Genomic DNA, 27,268 nt, shown 5'->3' with positions numbered 1-27,268 from the left:
GAGGCCTAAGCGTTGTTGTTCACTAGTTTACTCCAATTAGGGAAGGGGTGGTGGGGTTGGAAAGTAATAAAGGGAAATATATATTTTTAAAGGATATGTGTGTGTGTATATATATATATATATATATATATATATATATATATATATATATATATATATATATATATATATATATATATATATATATATATATATCTATTCTCTGCTCAAAAAAATAAAGGGAACACTAAAATAACACGTCCTAGATCTGAATGAATGAAATAATCTTACTAAATACTTTTTTCTTTACATAGTTGAATGTGCTGACAACAAAATCACACAAAAAGTATCAATGGAAATCAAATGTATCAACCCATGGAGGTCTGGATTTGGAGTCACCCTCAAAATTAAAGTGGAAAACCACACTACAGGCTGATCCAACTTTGATGTAATGTCCTTAAAACAAGTCAAAATGAGGCTCAGTAGTGTGTGTGGCCTCCACGTGCCTGTATGACCTCCCTACAACGCCTGGGCATGCTCCTGATGAGGTGGCGGATGGCCTCCTGAGGGATCTCCTCCCAGACCTGGACTAAAGCATCCGCCAACTCCTGGACAGTCTGTGGTGCAACGTGGCGTTGGTGGATGGAGCGAGACATGATGTCCCAGATGTGCTCAATTGGATTCAGGTCTGGGGAACGGGCGGGCCAGTCCATAGCAGCAATGCCTTCCTCTTGCAGGAACTGTTGACACACTCCAGCCACATGAGGTCTAGCATTGTCTTGCATTAGGAGGAACCCAGGGCCAACCGCACCAGCATATGGTCTCACAAGGGGTCTGAGGATCTCATCTCGGTACGTAATGGCAGTCAGGCTACCTCTGGCGAGCACATGGAGGGCTGTGCGGCCCCCCAAATAAATGCCACCCCACACCATGACTGACCCACCACCAAACCGGTCATGCTGGAGGATGTTGCAGGCAGCAGAACGTTCTCCACAGCGTCTCCAGACTCTGTCACGTCTGTCACGTGCTCAGTGTGAACCTGCTTTCATCTGTGAAGAGCACAGGGCGCCAGTGGCGAATTTGCCAATCTTGGTGTTCTCTGGCAAATGCCAAACGTCCTGCACGGTGTTGGGCTGTAAGCACAACCCCCACCTGTGGACGTCGGGCCCTCATACCACCCTCATGGAGTCTGTTTCTGACCGTTTGAGCAGACACATGCACATTTGTGGCCTGCTGGAGGTCATTTTGCAGGGCTCTGGCAGTGCTCCTCCTGCTCCTACTTGCACAAAGGCGGAGGTAGCAGTCCTGCTGCTGGGTTGTTGCCCTCCTACGGCCTCCTCCACATCTCCTGATGTACTGGCCTGTCTCCTGGTAGCGCCTCCATGGTCTGGACACTACGCTGACAGACACAGCAAACCATCCTGGATGAGCTGCACTACCTGAGCCACTTGTGTGGGTTGTAGACTCCGTCTCATGCTACCACTAGAGTGAAAGCATCACCAGCATTCAAAAGTGACCAAAACATCAGCCAGGAAGCATAGGAACTGAGAAGTGGTCTGTAGTCACCACCTGCAAAACCAGTCCTTTATTGGGGGTGTCTTGCTAATTGCCTATAATTTCCACCTGTTGTCTATTCCATTTGCACAACAGCATGTGAAATGTATTGTCAATCAGTGTTGCTTCCTAAGTGGACAGTTTGATTTCACAGAAGTGTGATTGACTTGGAGTTACATTGTGTTGTTTAAGTGTTCCCTTTATTTTTTTGAGCAGTGTATATATATATATATATATATATATATATATATATATATATATATATATATATAGTGGGGAAAAAAAGTATTTAGTCAGTCACCAATTGTGCAAGTTCTCCCACTTAAAAAGATGAGAGAGGCCTGTAATTTTCATCATAGGTACACATCAACTATGACAGACAAAATGAGGAAAAAAAATCCAGAAAATCACATTGTAGGATTTTTAATGAATGTATTTGCAAATTATGGTGGAAAATAAGTATTTGGTCAATAATAAAAGTTTCTCAATACTTTGTTATATACCCTTTGTTGGCAATGACACAGGTCAAACGTTTTCTGTAAGTCTTCACAAGGTTTTCACACACTGTTGCTGGCCTATTCCTCCATGCAGATCTCCTCTAGAGCAGTGATGTTTTAGGGCTGTCGGCTGGGCAACACAGACTTTCAACTCCCTCCAAAGATTTTCTATGGGGTTGAGATCTGGAGACTGGCTAGGCCACCCAGGACCTTGAAATGTTTCTACGAAGCCACTCCTTCGTTGCCCGGGCGGTGTGTTTGGGATCATTGTCATGCTGAAAGACCCAGCCACGTTTCATCTTCAATGCCCTTGCTGATGGAAGGAGGTTTTCACCAAAATCTCACGATACATGGCCCCATTCATTCTTTCCTTTACACGGATCAGTTGTCCTGGTCCCTTTGCAGAAAAACAGCCCCAAAGCATGATGTTTCCACCCCCATGCTTCACAGTAGGTATGGTGTTCTTTGGATGCAACTCAGCATTCTTTGTCCTCCAAACACGACGAGTTGAGTTTTTACCAAAAAGTTCTATTTTGGTTTCATCTGACCATATGACATTTTCCCAATCCTCTTCTGGATCATCCAAATGCACTCTAGCAAACTTCAGATGGGCCTGGACATGTACTGGCTTAAGCAGGGGGACACGTCTTGCACTGCAGGATTTGAGTCCCTGGCGGCGTAGTGTGTTACTGATGGTAGGCTTTGTAACTTTGGTCCCAGCTCTCTGCAGGTCATTCACTAGGTCCCCCGTGTGGTTCTGGGATTTTTGCTCACCGTTCTTGTGATCATTTTGACCCCACGGGGTGAGATCTTGCGTGGAGCCCCAGATCAAGGGAGATTATCAGTGGTCTTGTATGTCTTCCATTTCCTAATAATTGCTCCCACAGTTGATTTCTTCAAACCAAGCTGCTTACCTATTGCAGATTCAGTCTTCCCAGCCTGGTGCAGGTCTACAATTTTGTTTCTGGTGTCCTTTGACAGCTCTTTGGTCTTGGCCATAGTGGAGTTTGGAGTGTGACTGTTTGAGGTTGTGGACAGGTGTCTTTTATACTGATAACAAGTTCAAACAGGTGCCATTAATACAGGTAACGAGTGGAGGACAGAGGAGCCTCTTAAAGAAGAAGTTACAGGTCTGTGAGAGACAGAAATCTTACTTGTTTGTAGGTGACCAAATACTTATTTTCCACCTACAATTTGCAAATAATTCATTACAAATCCTACAATGTGATTTTCTGGAAAAAAATAATCTCAATTTGTCTGTCATAGTTGACGTGTACCTATGATGAAAATGACAGGCCTCTCTCATCTTTTTAAGTGGAGAACTTGCACAATTGGTGGCTGACTAAATACTTTTTTCCCCACTGAAATATATATATATATATATATATATATATATATATATATATATATATATATATATATATATATATATATACATATACATACACAGTGGGGAGAACAAGTATTTGATACACTGCCGATTTTGCAGGTTTTCCTACTTACAAAGCATGTAGAGGTCTGTAATTTTTATCATAGGTACACTTCAACTGTGAGAGATGGAATCTAAAACAAAAATCCAGAAAATCACATTGTATGATTTTTAAGTAGTTAATTTGCATTAATTTGCTGTATATCTAGAACCTTATAGGGTTCTTCTGCTGTCCCCATAGGAGAACCTTATGAAGAACCCTTTTGGGTTCCATGTAGAACCCTTTCTACAGAGGGTTCTACCTGGCACCAAAAAGGGTTCTCCTATGGGGACAATTTTTATAAGAGTGTAAATGGCTGCATTTCAGATAGGCCTCCATTTTGTAAACGTTTTGTATGTTGCGGTAGTAGGACCAATATCTTGTCTAAAAGAAGTAGGCTAATGTTCACTCTGTTATCATTAATTTGCATTACACAGTCGTTGTGTGATCGGCTACGGTAAAGGTGATACTATGAAAACGACACAGCCTACTTGTTCACCCCTCCCTGTTCTCTTGCTATAGCTTGTGTGTGTGTGTGTGTGTGTGTGTGAAACTCTCCCACACAGAAAATATTGTGCACCTGGAGAAGTGGCGGCTTGGTTACGCTCATTGCGTAGTGTCACAAATTCGACAGCAATGTAGCCTATAGTTTTGAGCTATGAATCTTTGTTAGCCAAGAGCTGCTAATTCTGTCCAGGTGATCTGTTTGTGTTGGCGTGTAGGCCTATGGAGCTATAGCTACGTTAGTGTATGGTGGTGGGGTGCATATCTTTATTGTGTTGTTATATGAAAGGACGGTTGTTGATGTTTATGACTACATTTTGGATACATTTGAACAGCAGTAGGACCTTGCTCTAAATCACTACTAGCCTCCCCCATGGATTTAAAATGCCCAACCCGCCTCCCCCCAGGCACGTCATCCTGGAGTCGGGCCTGGGAATAGGTTAGGTCTTAGGAGCATGATTAGACACTACCACTTCAACACTCTGTCAAGCCTTGATGAAGCCCACAGGTGAATCACTACGTTTGAGAGAGAGGTGGCTATAGAGCCAGTCTTTGTTTTAGTTTTACTTCATCTCTTTAGTTTTGGACCAGTCTTTCTGAGTTTATTTTTGTACATATGTATTTTGGTCACCCTTTTGAAAAATGAACAATAATTTGCTTGGGCTAGCCAACCCACAGGAGTCAGGACAGAGCTGGCCCTGGATCCCATGGTTTCCTGGGCACATACAGTTGAAGTCGGAGGTTTACATACACCTTAGCCAAATACATTTAAACTCAGTTTTCACAATTCCTGACATTTAATCCTAATAAAAAATTCCCTGTCTTAGGTCAGTTAGGATCACCACTTTATTTTAAGAATTTGAAATATCAGAATAATTGTAGAGAATGATTTATTTCAGCTTTTATTTCTTTCATCGCATTCCCAGTGGGTCAGACGTTTACATACATATATCAATCAATCAATTTTATTTTATATAGCCCTTCTTACATCAGCTAATATCTCGAAGTGCTTTACAGAAACCCAGCCTAAAACCCCAAACAGCTAGTAATGCAGGTGTAGAAGCACGGTGGCTAGGAAAAACTCCCTAGAAAGGCCAAAACCTAGGAAGAAACCTAGAGAGGAACCAGGCTATGAGGGGTGGCCAGTCCTCTTCTGGCTGTGCCGGGTGGAGATTATAACAGAACCATGCCAAGATGTTAAAAAATGTTCATAAGTGACAAGCATGGTCAAATAATAATCAGGAATAAATCTCAGTTGGCTTTTCATAGCCGATCATTAAGAGTTGAAAACAGCAGGTCTGGGACAGGTAGGGGTTCCATAACCGCAGGCAGAACAGTTGAAACTGGAATAGCAGCAAGGCCAGGCGGACTGGGGACAGCAAGGAGTCACCACGGCCGGTAGTCCCGACGTATGGTCCTAGGGCTCAGGTCTCTCAGTTGGCTTTTCATAGCCGATCATTAAGAGTTGAAAACAGCAGGTCTGGGACAGGTAGGGGTTTCGTAACCGCAGGCAGAACAGTTGAAACTGGAATAGCAGCAAGGCCAGGCGGACTGGGGACAGCAAGGTGTCAGCATGCCCGGTAGTCCTGACGTATGGTCCTAGGGCTCAGGTTCTCAGAGAGAAAGAGAGAACGAGAGAATTAGAGAGAGCATACTTAAATTCACACAGGACACTGGATAAGACAGGAGAAGTACTCCAGGTATAACCAACTAACCCCAGCCCCCCGACACATACACTACTGCAGCATAAATACTGGAGGCTGAGACAGGAGCGGTCCGGAGACACTGTGGCCCCATCCGAAGAAACCCCGGACAGGGCCAAACAGGAAGGATATAACCCCACCCACTCTGCCAAAGCACAGCCCCCGCACCACCAGAGGGATATCCTCAACCACCAACTTACAATCCTGAGACAAGGCCGAGTATAGCCCACAGAGGTCTCCACCACAGCACAAACCAAGGGGGGCGCCAACCCAGACAGGAAGATCACGTCAGTAACTCAACCCACTCAAGTGACGCACCCCTCCTAGGGACGGCATGAAAGAGCACCAGCAAGCCAGTGACTCAGCCCCTGTAACAGGGTTAGAGGCAGAGAACCCCAGTGGAGAGAGGGGAACCGGCCTGGCAGAGACAGCAAGGGCTGTTCGTTGCTCCAGAGCCTTTCCGTTCACCTTCACACTCCTGGGCCAGACTACACTCAATCATATGACCTACTGAAGAGATAAGTCTTCAGTAAAGACTTAAAGGTTGAGACCGAGTCTGCGTCTCTCACATGGGTAGGCAAACTGTTCCATAAAAATGGAGATCTATAGGAGAAAGCCCTGCCTCCCGCTGTTTGCTTAGAAATTCTAGGGACAATTAGGAGGCCTGCGTCTTGTGACCGTAGCGTACGTATTGGTATGTACGGCAGGACCAACTCGGAAAGATAGGTAGGAGCAAGCCCATGTAACGCTTTTATAGGTTAACAGTAAAACCTTGAAATCAGCCCTTGCCTTAACAGGAAGCCAGTGTAGGGAAGCTAGCACTGGAGTAATATGATCAAATTTCTTGGTTCTAGTCAGGATTCTAGCAGCCGTATTTAGCACTAACTGAAGTTTATTTAGTGCTTTATCCGGGTAGCCGGAAAGTAGAGCATTGCAGTAGTCTAACCTAGAAGTAACAAATGCATGGATTAATTTTTCTGCATCATTTTTGGACAGAACATTTCTGATTTTTGCAATGTTACGTAGATGGAAAAAAGCTGTCCTTGAAACAGTCTTGATATGTTCGTCAAAAGAGAGATCAGGGTCAAGAGTAACGCCGAGGTCCTTCACAGTTTTATTTGAGACGACTTTACAACCATCAAGATGAATTGTCAGATTTAACAGAAGATCTCTTTGTTTCTTGGGACCTAGAACAAGCATCTCTGTTTTGTCCGAGTTTAAAAGTAGAAAGTTTTCAGCCATCCACTTCCTTATGTCTGAAACACAGGCTTCTAGCGAGGGCAATTTTGGGGCTTCACCATGTTTCATTGAAATGTACAGCTGTGTGTCATCCGCATAGCAGTGAAAGTTAACATTATGTTTTCGAATAACATCCCCAAGAGGTAAAATATATAGTGAAAACAATAGTGGTCCTAAAACGGAACCTTGAGGAACACCGAAATGTACAGTTGATTTGTCGGAGGACAGACCATTCACAGAGACAAACTGATATCTTTCCGACAGGTAAGATCTAAACCAGGCCAGAACTTGTCCGTGTAGACCAATTTGGGTTTCCAGTCTCTCCAAAAGAATGTGGTGATCGATAGTGTCAAAGGCAGCACTAAGGTCTAGTAGCACGAGGACAGATGCAGAGCCTCGGTCTGACGCCATTAAAAGGTCATTTACCACCTTCACAAGTGCAGTCTCAGTGCTATGATGGGGTCTAAAACCAGACTGAAGCATTTCGTATACATTGTTTGTCTTCAGAAAGGCAGTGAGTTGCTGCGCAACAGCTTTTTCTAAAATTTTTGAGAGGAATGGAAGATTCGATATAGGCCGATAGTTTTTTATATTTTCCGGGTCAAGGTTTGGCTTTTTCAAGAGAGGCTTTATCACTGCCACTTTTAGTGAGTTTGGTACACATCCGGTGGATAGAGAGCTGTTTATTATGTTCAACATAGGAGGGCCAAGCACAGGAAGCAGCTCCTTCAGCAGTTTAGTAGGAATAGGATCCAGTATGCAGCTTGAAGGTTTAGAGGCCATGATTATTTTCATCATTGTGTCAAGAGATATAGTACTAAAACACTTAAGTGTCTCTCCCGATCCCAGGCCCTCGCAGAGCTGGCAGATCCAGGACAGCTAAGCCCTGGAGGAATACGCAGATTCAAAGAGGAGTCCGTAATTTGCTTTCTAATGGTCATGATCTTTTCCTCAAAGAAGTTCATGAATTTATTACTGCTGAAGTGAAAGCCATCCTCTCTTGGGGAATGCTGCTTTTTAGTTAGCTTTGCAACAGTATCAAAAAGAAATTTTGGATTGTTCTTATTTTCCTCGATTAAGTTGGAAAAGTAAGATGATCGAGCAGCAGTGAGGGCTCTTCGGTACTGCACGGTACTGTCTTTCCAAGCTAGTCGGAAGACTTCCAGTTTGGTGTGGCGCCATTTCCGTTCCAATTTCCTGGAAGCTTGCTTCAAAGCTCGGGTATTTTCTGTATACCAGGGAGCTAGTTTCTTATGACAAATGTTTTTCGTTTTTAGGGGTGCAACTGCATCTAGGGTATTGCGCAAGGTTAAATTGAGTTCCTCAGTTAAGTGGTTAACTGATTTTTGTCCTCTGACGTCCTTGGGTAGGCAGAAGGAGTCTGGAAGGGCATCAAGGAATTTTTGTGTTGTCTGAGAATTTATAGCACGACTTTTGATGCTCCTTGGTTGGGGGTCTGAGCAGATTATTTGTTGCGATTGCAAACGTAATAAAATGGTGGTCCGATAGTCCAGGATTTTGTGGAAAAACATTAAGATCTACAACATTTATTCCATGGGACAAAACTAGGTCCAGAGTATGACTGTGGCAGTGAGTAGGTCCAGAGACATGTTGGACAAAACCCACTGAGTCGATGATGGCTCCGAAAGACTTTTGGAGTGGGTCTGTGGACTTCTCCATGTGAATATTAAAATCACCAAAAATTAGAATATGATCTGCTATGACTACAAGGTCTGATAGGAATTCAGGAAACTCAGAGAGGAACGCTGTATATGGCCCAGGAGGCCTGTAAACAGTAGCTATAAAAAGTGATTGAGTAGGCTGCATAGATTTCATGACTAGAAGCTCAAAAGACGAAAACGCCATTTTTTTTTGTAAATTGAAATTTGCTATCGTAAATGTTAGCAACACCTCCGCCTTTGCGGGATGCACGGGGAATATGGTCACTAGTGTAACCAGGAGGTGAGGCCTCATTTAACACAGCAAATTCATCAGGCTTAAGCCATGTTTCAGTCAGGCCAATCACATCAAGATTATGATCAGTGATTAGTTCATTGACTATGACTGCCTTTGAAGTGAGGGATCTAACATTAGGTAACCCTATTTTGAGATGTGAGGTATCACGATCTCTTTCAATAATGGCAGGAATGGAGGAGGTCTTTATCCTAATAAGATTGCTAAGGTGAACACCGCCATGTTTAGTTTTGCCCAACCTAGGTCGAGGCACAGACACAGTCTCAATGGGTATGGCTGAGCTGACTACACTGACTGTGCTATTGGCAGACTCCACTAAGCTGGCAGGTTGGCTAACAGCCTGCTGCCTGGCCTGCACCCTATTTCACTGTGGGGCTAGAGGAGTTAGAGCCCTATCTATGTTGGTAGATAAGATGCTCCCAAATTAGTATTTGGGAGCATTGCCTTTAAATTGTTTAACTTGGGTCAAACGTTTCGGGTAGCCTTCCACAAGCTTCCCACAATAAGTTGGGTGAATTTTGGCCCATTCCTCCTGACAGAACTGGTGTAACTGAGTCGGGTTTGTAGGCCTCCTTGCTCGCACACGCTCTTTCAGTTCTGCCTACACATTTTCTATAGGCTTGAGGTCAGGGCTTTGTGATGGCCACTCCAATACCTTGACTTTGTTGTCCTTAAGCCATTTTGCCACAACTTTGGAAGTATGCTTGGGGTCATTGTCCATTTGGAAGACCCATTTGCGACCAAGCTTTAACTTCCTGACTGATGTCTTGAGATGTTGCTTCAATATATCCACATAATTTTCCTTCCTCATGATGCCATCTATTTTGTGAAGTGCACCAGTCCCTCCTGCAGCAACGCACCCCCACAGCATGATGCTGCCACCCCCGTGCTTCACGGTTGGGATGGTGTTCTTTGGCTTGCAAGCTACCCCCCTTTTCCTCCAAACATAACTATGGTCATTATGGCTAAACAGTTCTATTTTTGTTTCATCAGACCAGAGGACATTTCTCCAAAAAGTACGATCTTTGTCCCCATGTGCAGTTGCAAACCGTGTCCTGGCTTTTTTATGGCGGTTTTGAAGCAGTGCTTCTTCCTTGTTGAGCGGCCTTTCAGGTTATGCCGATATAGGACTCGTTTTATTGTGGATATAGATACTTTTGTACCTGTTTCCTCCAGCATCTTCACAAGGTCCTTTGCTGTTGTTCTGGGATTGATTTGCACTTTTCGCACCAAAGTACGTTCATCTCTAGGAGACAGAACACGTCTCCTTCCTGAGCGGTATGAGGGCTGCGTGGTCCAGTGGTGTTTATACTTGCGTACTATTGTTTGTACAGATGAACGTGGTACCTTCAGGCGTTTGGAAATTGCTCCCAAGGATGAACCAGACTTATGGAGGTCAACAACAAAACATTTCTGAGGTCTTGGCTGATTTCTTGATTTCTTTTGGTTTTCCCATGATGTCAAGCAAAGAGGCACTGAGTTTGAAGGTAGGCCTTGAAATACATCCACAGGTACACCTCCAATTGACTCAAATGATGTCAATTAGCCTATCAGAAGCTTCTAAAGCCATGACATCATTTTCTGGAATTTTCCAAGCTGTTTAAAGGCACTGTCAACTTAGTGTATGTAAACTTCTGACCCATTGGAATTGTGATACAGTGAATTATAAGTGAAATAATCTGTCTGTAAACAATTGTTTGAAAAATTACTTGTGTCATGCACAAAGTAGATGTCCTAACCGACTTGCCAAAACTATAGTTTGTTAACAAGAAATTTGTGGCGTGGTTAAAAAACTAGTTTTAATGACTCCAACCTAAGTGTATGTAAACTTCCGACTTCAACTGTACATATGACCTCAATTACCTCGACTAATCTGTACCCCACATTGACTCTGTACCGGTACCCCTGTTATTTTATTGCAATTTTCCAAAAGATGACGTAGTTGTAGACTCCCATTTCTGAGTGCCAAGATTCGATTCCTTTTAGGAATCGACTCCTAAGATTCGGTAGGAGACTGATTTAGTTGCCGTACTTCAGAGAACACAAACACTCGGATCTTTCATAGCGAGCTAGCGAGGGAGAGAGGGGGGGGGGTTGGACAGTCAGTCCTCTCTCCTACAGCATTATTCCTCTCTCCTACAGCATTATTCCTCTCTCCTACAGCGTTATTCCTCTCTCCTACAGCGTTATTCCTCTCTCCTACAGCGTCCATCACACTTACATGCACATGGCCAATTATGCAAATTAGGTGATGACGTCATTTAGCGACTTCTTCTAGCGACATTTAGGACAGCCAATAGCTGCTTTCCTTACTGAGGAGTTGGCAACAGTGTTCCCCAGCCCTTTTATAGCCTATTGTCTAGTTAACATGGAAAACGATATGTTATGATAACTGCACTATGATTTTAGTTTTGTGGGATTTTGTGGGATTTTTCTTAACATTTAAGGATCCCAATTTCTTAGCATGCAGCAGGTGCATATCGTTACGAAGCAGATGAACTAGCCTGTTAATATTGATACTAGGGGTGCAGACCTTTTTTAAACGTTCACACCCATATTGTCAATATTTGCAGTCTAGTTAATCGGTTTTGTAACAATAGGCACCTGCTGCATAGGCTGTGTGTTGAATGTTGTAAGAGTCGATATTCAGGTTATGGCTTTCAATTGAGATACTTGAGTCATGAAAATGTACATTTTGAAATATATGTGTTTTATGGTAAATGTGTAAAAAGTGAAAGTCTCATTTTGGGCCTAAAAAGTAATTATTTATTTTAGATCAAAAGAAAGCTCTTGAGATTTTAGATCTATTCTGTGTCTGCACTCTTCGAAAGCATTCAAATACACCACCCATTATCACATTTTCATACACTAATCTAAGTTTTAGTACATGTTCGTTTTGCAGAAAATACTATTTTCATTCGACTTTTCCTTTTTTTTTTTTTTCAGGACGTGAACATTTCCTGCTTTCTTTAGTAATGGCCGGGGTAATGGTTCTCTGCTGGTAAGGACGTCTGAGAACCTTTTTCAGTTTTAAATTATTGTCATCGTTGTTGTTATTGATATTTTGTTTTTTCTTCTCCTCTCAACAAAGGCTCGTCTTCTCAAACTGTGCATCCGTGTCTCTCAAGTAAGAAAACATGTACCGCATCATGCTGGTTGAAAACTGTACCGTACAGGTGTGGCTAAGGCTGGGTTAAAGTGAATAGGGGGGGGGGTTGCTGCTGCGCTCGATTTCTATTTGTTGTAGTGAACAGGCCGAACTGGTTTTCGACCTCTTCACAGAATTCTGTCTGCGGTCTTCACAATGCCATTGTCTGGCAGGGTCTTTTATTATTGGGTAAAAAGTGTAAGGGTGCTCCTGTGGTGTGATGAATGACGTCTTCCTCTTCCCAATTGGCACCCTATTCCATATGTACTGCACCACGTTACTAAATAGAGGTAGGATGGCATTTGGGACACACGTTTAGTGGTGCTCCTGTGTGGCTCAGTCGGTAGAGCACGGCGCTTGCAAAACCAAGGATTGTGGGATTGATTCTCGGCCACACATATGAAAAATGTATGCATGCATGACTAAATTGCGTTTGGATAAAAACGTGTTTGCTAAATGGCATATATTAATAATAATAATTACATATATAAGACCAGTAGATAATACAAAAATTACTTAACTATGAACTGGATACTCACTCCACTCTGCCTCTCATTTAACTATGAACTGGATACTCGCTCCACTCTGCCTCAGGTGTTTCTACTTGGACAGGTGCTTAGACAGGTATCAAATGTAACAGAGTGATCTCTTACCTCGTTTCTTTCTCATCTGTCAGCCAGGTGCATCACCAGGTTGTGCAGAATCACAGGTGAGCGAGTTCCTGTGGGTACCTGTACAGTACTGGCGTCCAGTGTGGCAGCCCCCCCGCACCTCTCCAAAACCTCTATATGTACACTATATATACAAAAGTATGTGGACACCTCGTTCAAATGAGTGGATTCAGCTATTTCGGGCCACACCCGTTGCTGACAGGTGTATAAAATCGAGCACACAGCCATGCAATCTCCATAGACAAACATTGGCAGTAGAATGGCCTTACTGAAGAGCTCAGTGACTTTCAACGTGGCACTGTCATAGGATGCCACCTTTCCAACAAGTCAGATCGTCAAATTTCTGCCCTGCTAGAGCTGCCCCGGTCAACTGTAAGTGCTGTTATTGTGAAGTGGAAACGTCTAGGAGCAACAACGGCTCAGCCGCAAAGTAGTAGGCCACACAAGCTCACAGAACGGGACCGCAGAGTGCTGAAGCGCGTAAAAATCTGTCCTCGGTTGCAACACTCATTACCGAGTTCCAAACTGCCTCTGGAAGCAAAGTCAGCACAATAAATGTTCGTCGGGAGCTTCATGAATTGGGTTTCCATGGCCGAGAAGCTCCACACAAGCCTAAGATCACCATGCACAATGCCAAGCGTCGGCTGGAGTGGTGTAAAGCTCGACGCCATTGGACTCTGGAGCAGTGGAAACGCATTCTCTGGAGTGATGAATCACGCTTCACAATCTGGTAGTCTGACGGACAAATCTGGGTTTGGTGGATGCCAGGAGAACGCTACCTGCCCGAATGCATGGTGCCAACTGTAAAGTTTGGTGGAGGAGGAATAATGGTCTGGGGCTGTTTTTCATAGTTGGGGCTAGGCCTCTTAGTTCCAGTGAAGGGAAATCTTAACGCTACAGCATACAATGACATTCTAGACAATTATGTGCTTCCAACTTTGTGGCAACAGTTTGGGGAAGGCCCTTTCCTGTTTCAGCATGACAATGCCTGCGTGCACAAAGCGAGGTCCGTGCAGAAATGGTTTGCCAAGATCGGTGTGGAAGAACTTGACTGGCCTGCACAGAGCCCTGACCTCAACCCCATCGAACACCTTTGGGATTGGAACGCCGACTGCGAGCCAGGCCTAATCACCCAACATCATTGCCCGACCTCACTAATGCTCTTGTTGCTGAATGGAAGCAAGTCCCCGCAAGCAATGTTCCAACATCTAGTGGAAAGCCTTCCCAGAAGAGTGGAGGCTGTTATAGCAGCAAAGGGGGGGACCAACTCCATATTAATGCCCATGATTTTGGAATGAGATGTTCAACGAGCAGGTGTCCACATACATACTAGTGTATGATTGTGCTTTTTTCAGAGGGGTTGGGTTAAAATTGGAAGTCAAATTTTGGTGGACCTTGTGTGCAATTGACCAATAAAGTGATCTCTTATTTTACTATTGACATCTATGTTTTCATTATTTAATCAAACAAGTGTAGCCTGGTCCCAGATCTGTTTGTGCATTCATGCCACTCCTTTTCATTCCAAACATGAAGGAGTGGCATGATGGTCCTAGCCTTGAATAAAAAATATAACATTATCTCAGTGTCAGTCTGTTTCTGCAAAAAGTAAACTTTCTCCCATTGTGTTTCAGATTACAGAGCAAGCAAGCCAATCTTATGGAACCAGTGTAAGTGGCAGCAAATGCAGATGGCAGAATTATAATAGAGCTTTATGCTACGATTCTACTCTATACTCTATTATACCATTATGGTAAACACTTTCTATGACGTATAGACCTATAATGCTTTATAGTGCTTTTCATAGCGTTACCACTAATGGCTGTTTTTGCTAATTATCTTGCTGATTAGGTTAAGTGACTTTGGGTGTTTTGAAAAGTGCTGAAAATAAAAAGTTGCATTATTATTATTCAGGAGGACTGAAGTGCTGACTGTTACCCCGTGGCTAAAATAGTTATTCTTCCTCCTTCTTCCTCTTCCTCCTTCTTCCTCTTCCTCCTCTTTCTTCTTCCTCCTTCCTCTTCCTTCCTCTTCCTCCTTCTTCCTCCTTCCTCTTTCTCATTCTCCCTCTTCCTCATTCTCCCTCTTCCTCCTTCTTCCTCTTCCTCCTCCTTCTTCCTCTTCCTCCTCATTCTTCCTCCTCCTTCTTCTTTCATCGTTCTTCCTCCTTCCTCTTCCTCTTCCTCCTTCTTCCTCCTCCTTCTTCTTCCTCCTTCTTCTTCCTTCTTTCATCGTTCTTCCTTATCCTTCCCCCACCTTCTTCCTCTTCCTCCTTCTTCCTCCTCCTTCTTCCTCTTCCTCCTTCTTCCTCCTCCTCCTTCCTCTTCCTCCTTCTTTCATTGTTCTTCTTCCTCCTCCTTCTTCCCCCTCCTTCTTCTTCCTCCTTCTTCCTTATCCTTCTTTCATCGTTCTTCTTCCTCCTTCCTCTTCCTCCTCCTTCTTCCTCCTTCTTCCTCTTCCTCCTTCTTCCTCTTCCTCCTCTTTCTTCCTCTTCCTCCTCCTCCTCCTTCTTCATCCTCCTCCTCATTCTTCCTCCTCCTTCTCCTTCCTCTTCCTCCTTCCCACTGGGTTTCAGATTAAAGAGCAAGCAAGCCAATCTTATGGAACCAGTGTAAGTGGCAGCAAATGCAGATGGCAGAATTATAATAGAGCTTTATGCTACGATTCTACTCTATACTCTATTATACCATTATGGTAAACACTTTCTATGACGTATAGATCTATAATGCTTTATAGTGACTTTTCATAGCGTTACCACTAATGGCTGTTTTTGCTAATTATCTTGCTGATTAGGTTAAGTGACTTTGGGTGTTTTGAAAAGCGCTGAAAATAAAAAGTTGCATTATTATTATTCAGGAGGACTGAAGTGCTGACTGTTACCCCGTGGCTAAAATAGTTATTCTTCCTCCCTCTTCCTCCTTCCTCCTTCTTCCTCTTCCTCCTTCTTCCTCCTCCTTCTTCTTCCTCCTTCCTCTTCCTTCCTCTTCCTCCCTCTTCCTCCTTCCTCCTTCTTCCTCTTCCTCTTCCTCCTTCTTCCTCCTCCTTCTTCTTCCTCCTTCCTCTTCCTTCCTCTTCCTCCTTCTTCCTCCTTCTTCCTCCTCCTTCTTCCTCTTCCTCCTCCCTCTTCCTCCTTTTTCTTCCTCATTCTTCCTCCTCCTTCTTCTTTCATCGTTCTTCCTTATCCTTCCCCCACCTTCTTCCTCTTCATCCTTCTTCCTCTTCCTCCTTCTTCCTCCTCCTTCTTCCTCTTCCTCCTTTTTCCTCCTCCTTCCTCTTCTTTCTTCTTTCATTGTTCTTCTTCCCCCTCCTTCTTCTTCCTCCTTCTTCCTTATCGTTCTTTCATCGTTCTTCTTCCTCCTTCCTCTTCCTCCTCCTTCTTCCTCACTCTCCCTCTTCCTCATTCTCCCTCTTCCTCCTTCTTCCTCTTCCTCCTCCTTCTTCCTCTTCCTCCTCATTCTTCCTCCTCCTTCTTCTTTCATCGTTCTTCCTCCTTCCTCTTCCTCCTTCTTCTCCTCCTCCTTCTTCTTCCTCCTTCTTCTTCCTTCTTTCATCGTTCTTCCTTATCCTTCCTCCTCCTTCTTCCTCTTCCTCCTTCTTCCTCCTCCTCCTTTCTTCCTCCTTCTTTCAGTTCTTCTTCCTCCTCCTTCTTCCCCCTCCTTCTTCTTCCTCCTTCTTCCTTATCCTTCTTTCATCGTTCTTCTTCCTCCTTCCTCTTCCTCCTCCTTCCTCCTTCTTCCTCTTCCTCCTCTTTCTTCCTCTTCCTCCTCCTCCTCCTTCTTCCTCCTCCTCCTCATTCTTCCTCCTCCTTCTCCTTCCTCTTCCTCCTTCCCACTGGGTTTCAGATTAAAGAGCAAGCAAGCCAATCTTATGGAACCAGTGTAAGTGGCAGCAAATGCAGATGGCAGAATTATAATAGAGCTTTATGCTACGATTCTACTCTATACTCTATTATACCATTATGGTAAACACTTTCTATGACGTATAGATCTATAATGCTTTATAGTGACTTTTCATAGCGTTACCACTAATGGCTGTTTTTGCTAATTATCTTGCTGATTAGGTTAAGTGACTTTGGGTGTTTTGAAAAGCGCTGAAAATAAAAAGTTGCATTATTATTATTCAGGAGGACTGAAGTGCTGACTGTTACCCCGTGGCTAAAATAGTTATTCTTCCTCCTTCTTCCTCTTCCTCCTTCCTCTTCCTCCTCTTTCTTCTTCCTCCTTCCTCTTCCTCCTTCTTCCTCCTTCCTCTTCCTCATTCTCCCTCTTCCTCATTCTCCCTCTTCCTCCTTCTTCCTCTTCCTCCTCCTTCTTCCTCTTCCTCCTCATTCTTCCTCCTCCTTCTTCTTTCATCGTTCTTCCTCCTTCCTCTTCCTCTTCCTCCTTCTTCCTCCTCCTTCTTCTTCCTCCTTCTTCTTCCTTCTTTCATCGTTCTTCCTTATCCTTCCCCCACCTTCTTCCTCTTCCTCCTTCTTCCTCCTCCTTCTTCCTCTTCCTCCTTCTTCCTCCTCCTCCTTCCTCTTCCTCCTTCTTTCATTGTTCTTCTTCCTCCTCCTTCTTCCCCCTCCTTCTTCTTCCTCCTTCTTCCTTATCCTTCTTTCATCGTTCTTCTTCCTCCTTCCTCTTCCTCCTCCTTCTTCCTCCTTCTTCCTCTTCCTCCTTCTTCCTCTTCCTCCTTCTTCCTCTTCCTCCTCTTCCTTCTTCTTCTTCCTCCTCCTTCTTCCTCCTCCTCCTCCTTCTTCCTCCCCCTTCTCCTTCCTCTTCCTCCTTCCCACTGGGTTTCAGATTAAAGAGCAAGCAAGCCAATCTTATGGAACCAGTGTAAGTGGCAGCAAATGCAGATGGCAGAATTATAATAGAGCTTTATGCTACGATTCTACTCTATACTCTATTATACCATTATGGTAAACACTTTCTATGACGTATAGATCTATAATGCTTTATAGTGACTTTTCATAGCGTTACCACTAATGGCTGTTTTTGCTAATTATCTTGCTGATTAGGTTAAGTGACTTTGGGTGTTTTGAAAAGCGCTGAAAATAAAAAGTTGCATTATTATTATTCAGGAGGACTGAAGTGCTGACTGTTACCCCGTGGCTAAAATAGTTATTCTTCCTCCCTCTTCCTCCTTCCTCCTTCTTCCTCTTCCTCTTCCTCCTTCTTCCTCCTCCTTCTTCTTCCTCCTTCCTCTTCCTCCTTCTTCCTCCTTCTTCCTCCTCCTTCTTCCTCTTCCTCCTCCCTCTTCCTCCTTTTTCTTCCTCATTCTTCCTCCTCCTTCTTCTTTCATCGTTCTTCCTTATCCTTCCCCCACCTTCTTCCTCTTCATCCTTCTTCCTCTTCCTCCTTCTTCCTCCTCCTTCTTCTTCTTCCTCCTCCTTCTTCCTCTTCCTCCTTCTTCCTCCTCCTTCCTCTTCTTTCTTCTTTCATCGTTCTTCTTCCTCCTTCCTCTTCCTCCTTCTTCCTCTTCCTCCTCCTTCCTCCTTCTTCCTCTTCCTCCTTCTTCCTCTTCCTCCTTCTTCCTCTTCCTCCTTCTTCCTCTTCCTCCTCCTTCCTCCTTCTTCCTCCTTCCTCCTTCTTCCTCTTCCTCCTTCTTCCTCTTCCTCCTTCTTCCTCTTCCTCCTCCTTCCTCCTTCTTCCTCTTCCTCCTTCTTCCTCTTCCTTTTTCTTCCTCTTCCTCCTTCTTCCTCTTCCTCCTTCCTCCTTCTTCCTCTTCCTCCTTCTTCCTCTTCCTCCTTCTTCTTCCTCCTCCTTCTTCCTCCCCCTTCTCCTTCCTCTTCCTCCTTCCCACTGGGTTTCAGATTACAGAGCAAGCAAGCCAATCTTATGGAACCAGTGTAAGTGGCAGCAAATGCAGATGACAGAATTATAATAGAGCTTTATGCTACGATTCTACTCTATACTCTATTATACCATTATGGTAAACACTTTCTATGACGTATAGACCTATAATGCTTTATAGTGACTTTTCATAGCGTTACCACTAATGGCTGTTTTTGCTAATTAGGTTAAGTGACTTTGGGTGTTGGGCGCTTCCTCCTTCTTCCTCCTCCTTCTTCTTCCTCCTTCTTCTTCCTTCTTTCATCGTTCTTCCTCCTTCTTCTCCTTCCCCCGCCTTCTTCCTCTTCCTCCTTCTTCTTCCTCCTTCTTCCTCTTCTTCCTCCTCCTCCTTCTTCCTCTTCCTTCTTCTTCCTCCTTCTTCCTTATCCTTCTTTCATCGTTCTTCTTCATCCTTCTTCCTCTTCCTCCTCTTTCTTCCTCTTCCTCCTCCTCCTCCTTCTTCCTCCCCCTTCTCCTTCCTCTTCCTCCTTCCCACTATGTTTCAGATTAAAGAGCAAGCAAGCCAATCTTATGAAACCAGTGTAAGTGGCAGCAAATGCAGATGGCAGAATTATAATAGAGCTTTATGCTATGATTCTACTCTATACTCTATTATACCATTATGGTAAACACTTTCTATGACGTATAGACCTATAATGCTTTATAGTGCCTTTTCATAGCGTTACCACTAATGGCTGTTTTTGCTAATTATCTTGCTGATTAGGTTAAGTGACTTTGGGTGTTTTGAAAAGCGCTGAAAATAAAAAGTTGCATTATTATTATTCAGGAGGACTGAAGTGCTGACTGTTACCCCGTGGCTAAAATAGTTTCTCTTCCTCCTTCTTCCTCTTCCTCCTCCTTCTTCCTCCTTCTTCCTCTTCCTCCTCCTTCTTCTTCCTCCTCCTTCTCCTTCTTCCTTCTTTCATCGTTCTTCTTCCTCCTTCCTCCTCCTTCCTCCTCCTCCTTCTTCCTCTTCTTCCTCCTTCCTCATCCTCCTTCTTCCTTCTTTCATCGTTCTTCTTACTCCTCCTCCTTCCTCCTTCTTCCTTCAGGAGGACTGACGTGCTGACTGTAACCCCGTGGCTGGCTCCTGTAGTCTGGGAAGGGACTTTTGACCCCCAGGTCATAGACGAGGCCTTTATGTCCCAAAACCTCACCATCGCTACCACTGTGTTCGCTGTAGGGAAGTAAGTCACAGACTCCATGTGTAGAAACACCACTTCTGTGTGCATGTGTCTTCTTTTATGCACATTTTAAGGCCTCTCAGGCCCAAAAGAAATATCTGCATTATTCAAACCCTTATCATGGGGGGACTATTTTTGTGTCTCAACTGGTGTTAAGGATGTCATGCTGCTTGCTTAACGAGTATCGCTTCCCCCTGATTTGGCTCATTATGATGTGGAAAATAATTTATTATTAAAAATCAAAGTTCTTACAGAGTTTTTGTAGACTCGAGAGACTTTATTACAATGGACAAAGCCGGGGTGATTTGCAAAGCATCCTCCCTTCTCTCTTTCTGCCCCCCAGTTATATAGTCCCATTCTCATCCCTTCTAGCTCAAAACCCCTCCCTCTTCAGTTTCCCGCCCTCTATCGCTCCGCCCACTTCCTTTGTCTATGATGGCGGCTAAATTAAACTTTTTATTCAGTTCAGAATCAATAGCAATACAATCAATCACGCCCTTTATCTTGCAAAAACACTCATGTTTAGTTTAAACCCGGCTCCCCCCGGGCTTGACCTAAAGATTGATTGTGGGACATGACAGGTCCACACTTAATCTTTTAAACATACCCAAAACCCACCCCATCATGCTGTAATCAATCAACAAGATAGCCAAAGAGAGACAACGGGTTTAGACCTGAACTCTGTTCAACCCTGGTTCGCTCCAGGGATCTGCCCAAGGAGAGCCACGGGGTCATAGTCTGGTTGCAATCACAGATGACACAAGACAACTGTAGTATTTGACCCAATGACAGGGCAGATGCCCATTTTACACACACACACACACAAACCTAGTGAGAGGAATTCACTAAGTTCTTGCCTAGCAACAGAGACGTCCGTGATTTAACTTTGTTTAGCACATAGTTCACAAAAAAAAATATAAAAAAATCTCCCTCAATGGCGAGGCTCGAACTCAGAACCTCTGCCTCACAAACACACGTGACCCCGCCCCTACTGAAGCGTCTTACTCGGTCGTGCCACTGAAAGCTATCTGGCAGCGCAAGTGGGGAGACTTCAGGCTGAGGAGTGAGTTTCACAGACGACCCGTAATGCTACGCTGGCATCTTGTTCCTGTGTATAGTGAACTACTTAACTCTAACCCACAGGGCACCCATAGGGGCTCTGGTTAAAAGTAGTTGTCTATAATAGGGAGCATACTATAGCTTTATATAAATCCTTTTTGCGTCGTGTTTCCCGATTTAAAAAAATAAATAATGCAATCTCATGTTAACTCAGTCTGTCTTCTCAAACCGTCTTGTCCTGTACCTGAATGTTTTCTTATTTTCTCCAGATCCACGCATGTAATAAATCGACTGTTTTCCTACGTAGATTCACCTCTCATGTTTCCATCCATCGTTGAAGATGTAGTAACTCCAGTTCTGTTCGTTTCACAGACTTACTTGTTTTTCCGTCTCTATCCATCCTTACAGATACACTCGTTTTCTTCGGGACTTCTTAGAGTCCGCTGAGAAGCACTTCATGGTGAGAATCCAGAACTGTCTAGCAAATGGATTGACTGTTTTATAATATAAAGAAGGTCCAGGGATTACTCTTTTAAAAGAAATATAAAGACTACTGTAGGAGTGATTATGCAGGATTAGGTCCACCCCTGCCCGTGTGATCTCATTCATTGGTCCAAATATTTAATGTAATTCAATTTGTTTTAAATCTATTCATTTTTTTCATCCTTTTTTAATTCAATTGAATTCAATTCAAATCGTTAGAAAGTCCGTCCCATTCAATTCAATTCCATGTGATTCCAGTTGGGACTGGACGTACACTACTACGTGTTCACCGACATGCCCGACGACGTGCCCGACAACGTGACTCTGGGTGTCGGCAGACTGCTCAGCATCGTGAGGGTGCCAAAGTTCGACCGCTGGCAGGAGATATCCCTCCGCCGCATGGAGATCATCCAGGTTATTATAAATAATATATTACATCGTTATCACATTGAATCAAATCACATTGAATTAAAGTTTATTTTCATGCACACGGGATACAGCATACTGTACATAGAATATTGAAATACTTACTTACAAGCTCTCCTCTCAGTACAGTAGCTTTAGAAATACTATGGATGATCTACAGATGCTCAAAACTATCAGTTGCAACTCTGTTGATAATAGGAAATGGTTAGGGATAGGTTTAGGGTTAGGGTTAGGTTTAGGGTTAGGGTTAGGTTTAAGGTTAGGTTTAGGGTTAGGGTTAGGGTTAGGTTTAAGGTTAGGTTTAGGGTTAGGTTTAGGGTTAGGGTTAGGTTTAAGGTTAGGTTTAGGGTTAGGGTTAGGTTTAAGGTTAGGTTTAGGGTTAGGTTTAGGGTTAGGGTTAGGTTTAAGGTTTAAGGTTAGGTTTAGGGTTAAGTTAGGGTTACGATGATATGCCTATTGGGTTATTGCATATTAGATAGTTGAAATGTTGTTGACAGTAGACTTTATGGACTTTGTGTATTATTATTAAACCAAATTTCCATCTGAGGACAAAGTTTGATTGATTTGGTTGGTTGATTGAATATCTACTGAACATCCACCAATCTTGTATTTGGGAGCAGACTGCCATTAAGGATTACATCCACCAGGGGGCAAACTACATCTTCTGCCTGGACGTAGACATGAGGTTCCACGGCCGTGTGGGGCCAGAGGCTCTGGGGAGACTGGTGGCCGCCATCCACCCCTGGTAATGCTTACTTACTTAAAGGGCCAGCATCCACTCCTGCTAATTCTTATTTAAAGGGCCAGCATCCACCCCTGGTCATTCTTACTTACTTAAAGGGCAAGCATCCACTCCTGCTAATTCTTACTTACTTAAAGGGCCAGCCTCCACACCTGGTAATTCTTATTTAAAGCACCAGCATCCACCCCTGGTAAGTCTTACTTACTTAAAGGGCCAGTATCCACCCCTGGTTATGCTTACTTATTTAAAGGACCAGCATCCATCCCTGGTAATACTTACTTACTTAAAGGGCCAGCCTCCACCCCTGGTAAGTCTTACTTACTTAAAGGGCCAGTATCCACCCCTGGTTATGCTTACTTATTTAAAGGACCAGCATCCATCCCTGGTAATACTTACTTACTTAAAGGGCCAGCCTCCACCCCTGGTAAGTCTTACTTACTTAAAGGGCCAGTATCCACCCCTGGTTATGCTTAGTTATTTAAAGGACCAGCTTCCACCCCTGGTAATTCTTACTTACTTAAAGGGCCAGTATCCACCCCTGGTTATGCTTACTTATTTAAAGGACCAGCATCCACCCCTGGTAATTCTTACTTACTTAAAGGGCCAGTATCCACCCCTGGTTATGCTTACTTATTTAAAGGACCAGCATCCACCCCTGGTAATTCTTACTTACTTAAAGGGCCAGTATCCACCCCTGGTTATGCTTACTTACTTAAAGGGCCAGTATCCACCCCTGGTTATGCTTACTTATTTAAAGGGCCAGTATCCACCGCTGGGAATTCTTATTTAAAGGGCCAGTATCCACCCCTGGTTATGCTTACTTATTTAAAGCTCTGATGGAGGAAAATGTTGTTGACCACTGTGGTATTGCATGCACCTACATGCTGACTACTTCCTGTTGACCTCTTTCCAGATCTACCTCGCAAAAAGATGATTTCTAACCTCAAGGGTCTTTGTTAAAAAGGTTAAGTAATAATACAAACTGTCTTGTCTTGCAGGTTCTACATGTACCCCCGGAGCCAGTACCCCTACGAGCGGCGGACCGTCTCCAAAGCCTACATACCCCAGGACCAGGGAGACTTCTACTACCAGGCCAACATTTTCGGAGGAGCGCTGGAGGATGTTCACCGGCTGACCAAGACTTGCAGTGAGCACCTGGAGGTAAGCACTCACGCACACAGGCATACAGTTAGTCACTCACATACAGTACTCACTCACCCCTCTCTCTCTCCCTCCCTCTTCCTTCTCCCCCTCCCTCCCTCCCTCCCTCCCTCTTCCTTCTCCCCCTACCTCCCTCCCTCTTCCTTCTCCCCCTCCCTCCCTCCCTCTTCCTTCTCCCTCTTCCTTCTCCCCCTCCCTCCCTTCCTTCCTCTCTCTCCCTCCTCCCTCCCTCCCTCCCTCCTCCCTCCCTCCTCCCTCCCTCCCTCCCTCCTCCCTCCCTCCTCCCTCCCTCCCTCCTCCTCCTCCCTCCCTCTTCCTTCTCCCCCTCCCTCCCTCCTCTCCTCCTTCTCCCCTCCCTCCCCTCCCTCCCTCCCCCTTTCCTTCTCCCCTCTTCCCTCCCTCCTCCCTCCTCCTCCTTCTCCCCTCTTCCTTCTCCCCCCCCCCTCCCTGTAGGTTGATAGGTCAGTGGGTGTGGAGGCTGTGTGGCAGGAGGAGAGTCATCTGAACTGGTACCTGGTGAGGAACAAGCCCACCAAGCTGCTGTCACCTGAGTATGTGTGGGACGACGCTAAAGGACGGGACGCCAAGGAGATAAAACTGGTCCGCTTCTCCTCTGTCATTAAGAACAAGGCAGAGGTCAGGGAGAACCTGTGAGAGAAGAAGAAGAGGAAGAGGAGAGAAAGGATATTTTTTCTTTTTAACACAAGCTGCAGGCAGGAGAGGAGAAAGGTGGGAAGGAGGAGAGGAGAAGAAGAGGAGAAGAGGAGAGAGAGAGAGGAGAAGAAGAAGAGGAGAGAGAGAGAGGAGAAGAAGAAGAGGAGAGAGAGAGAGGAGAAGAAGAAGAGGAGAGAGAGAGAGAGAGAGCACTTATCTTTAACACGGACTGTGTTCCTTTTCTTGGTTGTGGTATACATCTTTGCACACTGCTCTTTTTGTTCAGAGAAATATGACTTTGTTTTTGTTTAGTGTCTTTGTGACACAGACTACGCTCGAAATGACTCCCTATTCACCCCAGAACTCCTGGTTAAAAGTAATGCACTATACAGGGTGGCATTTCAGACGTAGCTATTTTTACTGTATGTACAATGGGGTCCATCATTTTTTTACACCATTTTGATAATTGATGAGAAAAAAAGACTGTGTATAAAATAAATAATGCAAGCCTATGCTAAAATAAATTGGGTGATTTATATTATTTTATAATAATACAATTGCTCAGAGAAAGAGATTTTTGTTTAACAATTAATAATGATTTTTAAAGAAAGATATGGGTTAAAATGATTGGAACCTCCTGTTTTCAGTACACCAGCACCCTTGGGAGGGAAAACGGCACTGAGCCTTTGATAAACGGCGTTAGGGCAAGGTCACACGGTAACAAAGTCACACTCCCACTTTTAAAAAAAACGACGGCCATATCTTTTTCCCGATCAGGGCCAAGTCTTAATGCTATGTATGATTTTGTAGGTAGCTGTTAGTGCTAGAATGCAATACTAAGAATTAATTGTTCAAATATATCTTCCTTGCAAAAAATCTCTAATTAGTGCTTGGTAACAGAGTCACAGCCAGTTAACATCTTGCATAACATGCTGTTTTTTAGTGATAATCCATTCATGTAACATATCTGATAAATTACATAGTTGACTATATCAACACTATATCAATACTTTTGTTGATTTTCGGTAATGGAGGTACAGGTAACGGCTGTACCACACACCTGATTTACATTAATTAAATCGAATGAACAAATCAGTTTGACACATTTATATATTTTAAAGTAATGTCCGATCATTAAACCAAAAAGGATCAATGCGTCTAATGTACTTACTGTAGAAAAAAAGGGGAAAACTTGCAACAGTCATGGTTGATGTTGTATAAAGTAACACCATGTTTAAACCATCAGAACTTTTGATAGGATCCAGTTAAACATTAGGAAGTGTACTCAATAAACTATAAAAAAAAAAGCAATTTCTCATTGTGTATATAGCATCATGTGACTCTGCGAATTACGTGTTTGTTATGTACAGTAGATGCTAACCATGGCATGACCTTCACCTTTGGCACTTGGATTAGAACCGGTACTATGGTCAGATGACATGATAAATATAGCCGCAGCATATCTGCCTTAGGCTGCATTTTATGTAAATAATACATTTTTGGAGCCATTTTCATAGGAAGTATTTCAGAAGGTAAACGTGTGTGATGATAATGTCCTGGCCTTGGGCAGTTTCCCAATCCTGGGGAGAACTAAGGGGTGAACATTTTAGTTATTGCCCCAGCACTGACACACTTGATTCAGCTAATCTACTCATCAAGTCTTTGCTTTAGTGGAATCGGGTGTGTTAGGTGTGTTAGGACATTTTAGTTTTTGCCCTAGCACTATACAACTGATTCAAATGATCAAAGCTTGATGATGAGATTTATTATTTTAATCAGCTGTGTAGTGCTAGGGCAAAAAACTAAAACGTGCACCCCTTGAGGTCCCCAGGATTGAGTTGGGGAAGCTACTTTAAGAAATAAAGTTTACCAAGCTACCAATTACTTCACACTGGAAGAAGTAAAGCTACACTAAAGCTACCTTTAAGAAAAATACAGTTTTACTAAAATTACTTTGAAAAAGTACTTAACTACATCCAAACTACTTCATGATAAATTATCATATCAAAAACTGAAATGTCAGAGTACAAATTGCAGTCCGATGTTAACAGAATGTGTAATTTAACCTATTAAACACACAAGCTATGTTTCAAGTGAGAATTAGGCAGGTCTGATGCCGATTTAAAGAAAGGACATTCTGGCCTACTTCCCCCATATTTTATCATATTTGAGACAATCTCCATTTTGAAGTAGTACATTTTCTTCTTCTACCAGTTCTATGAGTTGGTAAACAAACAGAGGGTGCACACTGCCACCTGGAGGGTGTTGTCTGAACTTGTATGAAGCCATGGTTGACTATTTACTGCCGCCTGCAGTTATGGAATGTTTGCTCACAAGTATAATTAATTGGCTGATCCCTCCTGATGACCCGGATGGAATCATGTGATACTTCCTTAAACCCACAGGAAGTCCCACCCAGTTGACTACTTAAAAATGGTGAAAGTTCTCAACGGCGCTGCCCATGCCTAAAACGGGCTTCCGGGCACTAGAGTCCTCTATATTTATCTCTATGGTTCACAGGGAAAGGGAGAGGATTGCTCACTAGTGGCTGAACACAGTCGTTTGTATACGTGAACATTTATGTTGTTTATGGGTTGCATATCTAATGGGTGTTATGGGTGAGGTCACCCACGTGAAACCAACGTTTTAACCATTATGCCAAGAAGGAATTCCCTTAGTCGGAGGGTCGCAGGCAGGGCTACCTCATCACATGAGCGTGAGTTGGACTCACCTCCGTTTATATATAGGCCTAATCAAGTTAAATACATGAAGATCACAATTCTATTCTAAATGTGTTATAGGCCTGTACACCTGTCCTTTCACAGTGTAAGTCCTGGAAAAGTATTAGTGATCTTAGGGCAGTATTAGTGATCTTTCATTTCCCCCCCTCGAATCAAGGACTGATTTAGACCTGGGACACCCAGGTGGGTGCAATTAATTATTAGGTAGAACAGAAAATCAACAGTGCGCCGGACCTCCAGGCTCTTGAATACCCCTGCCTTATGGTT

General features: G+C 43.7%; 1 protein-coding gene across 2 annotated transcripts in view; it reads left to right on the top strand.

Moving 5' to 3' along the window:
- The window catches only part of LOC121579098 (globoside alpha-1,3-N-acetylgalactosaminyltransferase 1), a 47,401-nt gene extending 23,007 nt beyond the window's left edge, over window positions 1-24,394 (top strand). The window contains exons 2-16 of one of the 2 annotated variants that reach the window (XM_041893396.1): window positions 11,866-11,920; window positions 12,011-12,046; window positions 12,744-12,776; window positions 14,370-14,405; window positions 15,311-15,346; window positions 16,578-16,613; window positions 17,520-17,555; window positions 18,533-18,568; window positions 19,058-19,093; window positions 19,604-19,738; window positions 21,203-21,254; window positions 21,536-21,691; window positions 22,324-22,448; window positions 23,444-23,606; window positions 24,060-24,394. In XM_041893396.1, coding sequence (XP_041749330.1) covers window positions 11,866-11,920; window positions 12,011-12,046; window positions 12,744-12,776; window positions 14,370-14,405; window positions 15,311-15,346; window positions 16,578-16,613; window positions 17,520-17,555; window positions 18,533-18,568; window positions 19,058-19,093; window positions 19,604-19,738; window positions 21,203-21,254; window positions 21,536-21,691; window positions 22,324-22,448; window positions 23,444-23,606; window positions 24,060-24,260 — 1,172 coding nt within the window. In that variant the 3' untranslated portion in view covers window positions 24,261-24,394. The remainder of the gene's footprint in view (window positions 1-11,865; window positions 11,921-12,010; window positions 12,047-12,743; window positions 12,777-14,369; window positions 14,406-15,310; window positions 15,347-16,577; window positions 16,614-17,519; window positions 17,556-18,532; window positions 18,569-19,057; window positions 19,094-19,603; window positions 19,739-21,202; window positions 21,255-21,535; window positions 21,692-22,323; window positions 22,449-23,443; window positions 23,607-24,059) is intronic. The other variant, XM_041893397.1, reaches the window with a different exon arrangement.
- The last annotated feature ends 2,874 nt before the right edge of the window (window positions 24,395-27,268 follow it).

Source organism: Coregonus clupeaformis, chromosome 13, assembly GCF_020615455.1.
Source record: "Coregonus clupeaformis isolate EN_2021a chromosome 13, ASM2061545v1, whole genome shotgun sequence".
Classification (NCBI taxonomy): Eukaryota; Metazoa; Chordata; class Actinopteri; order Salmoniformes; family Salmonidae; genus Coregonus; species Coregonus clupeaformis.
The sequence above is the reverse complement of the archived record's forward strand: the minus strand, read 5'-3'. Positions and strand labels throughout refer to the sequence as shown.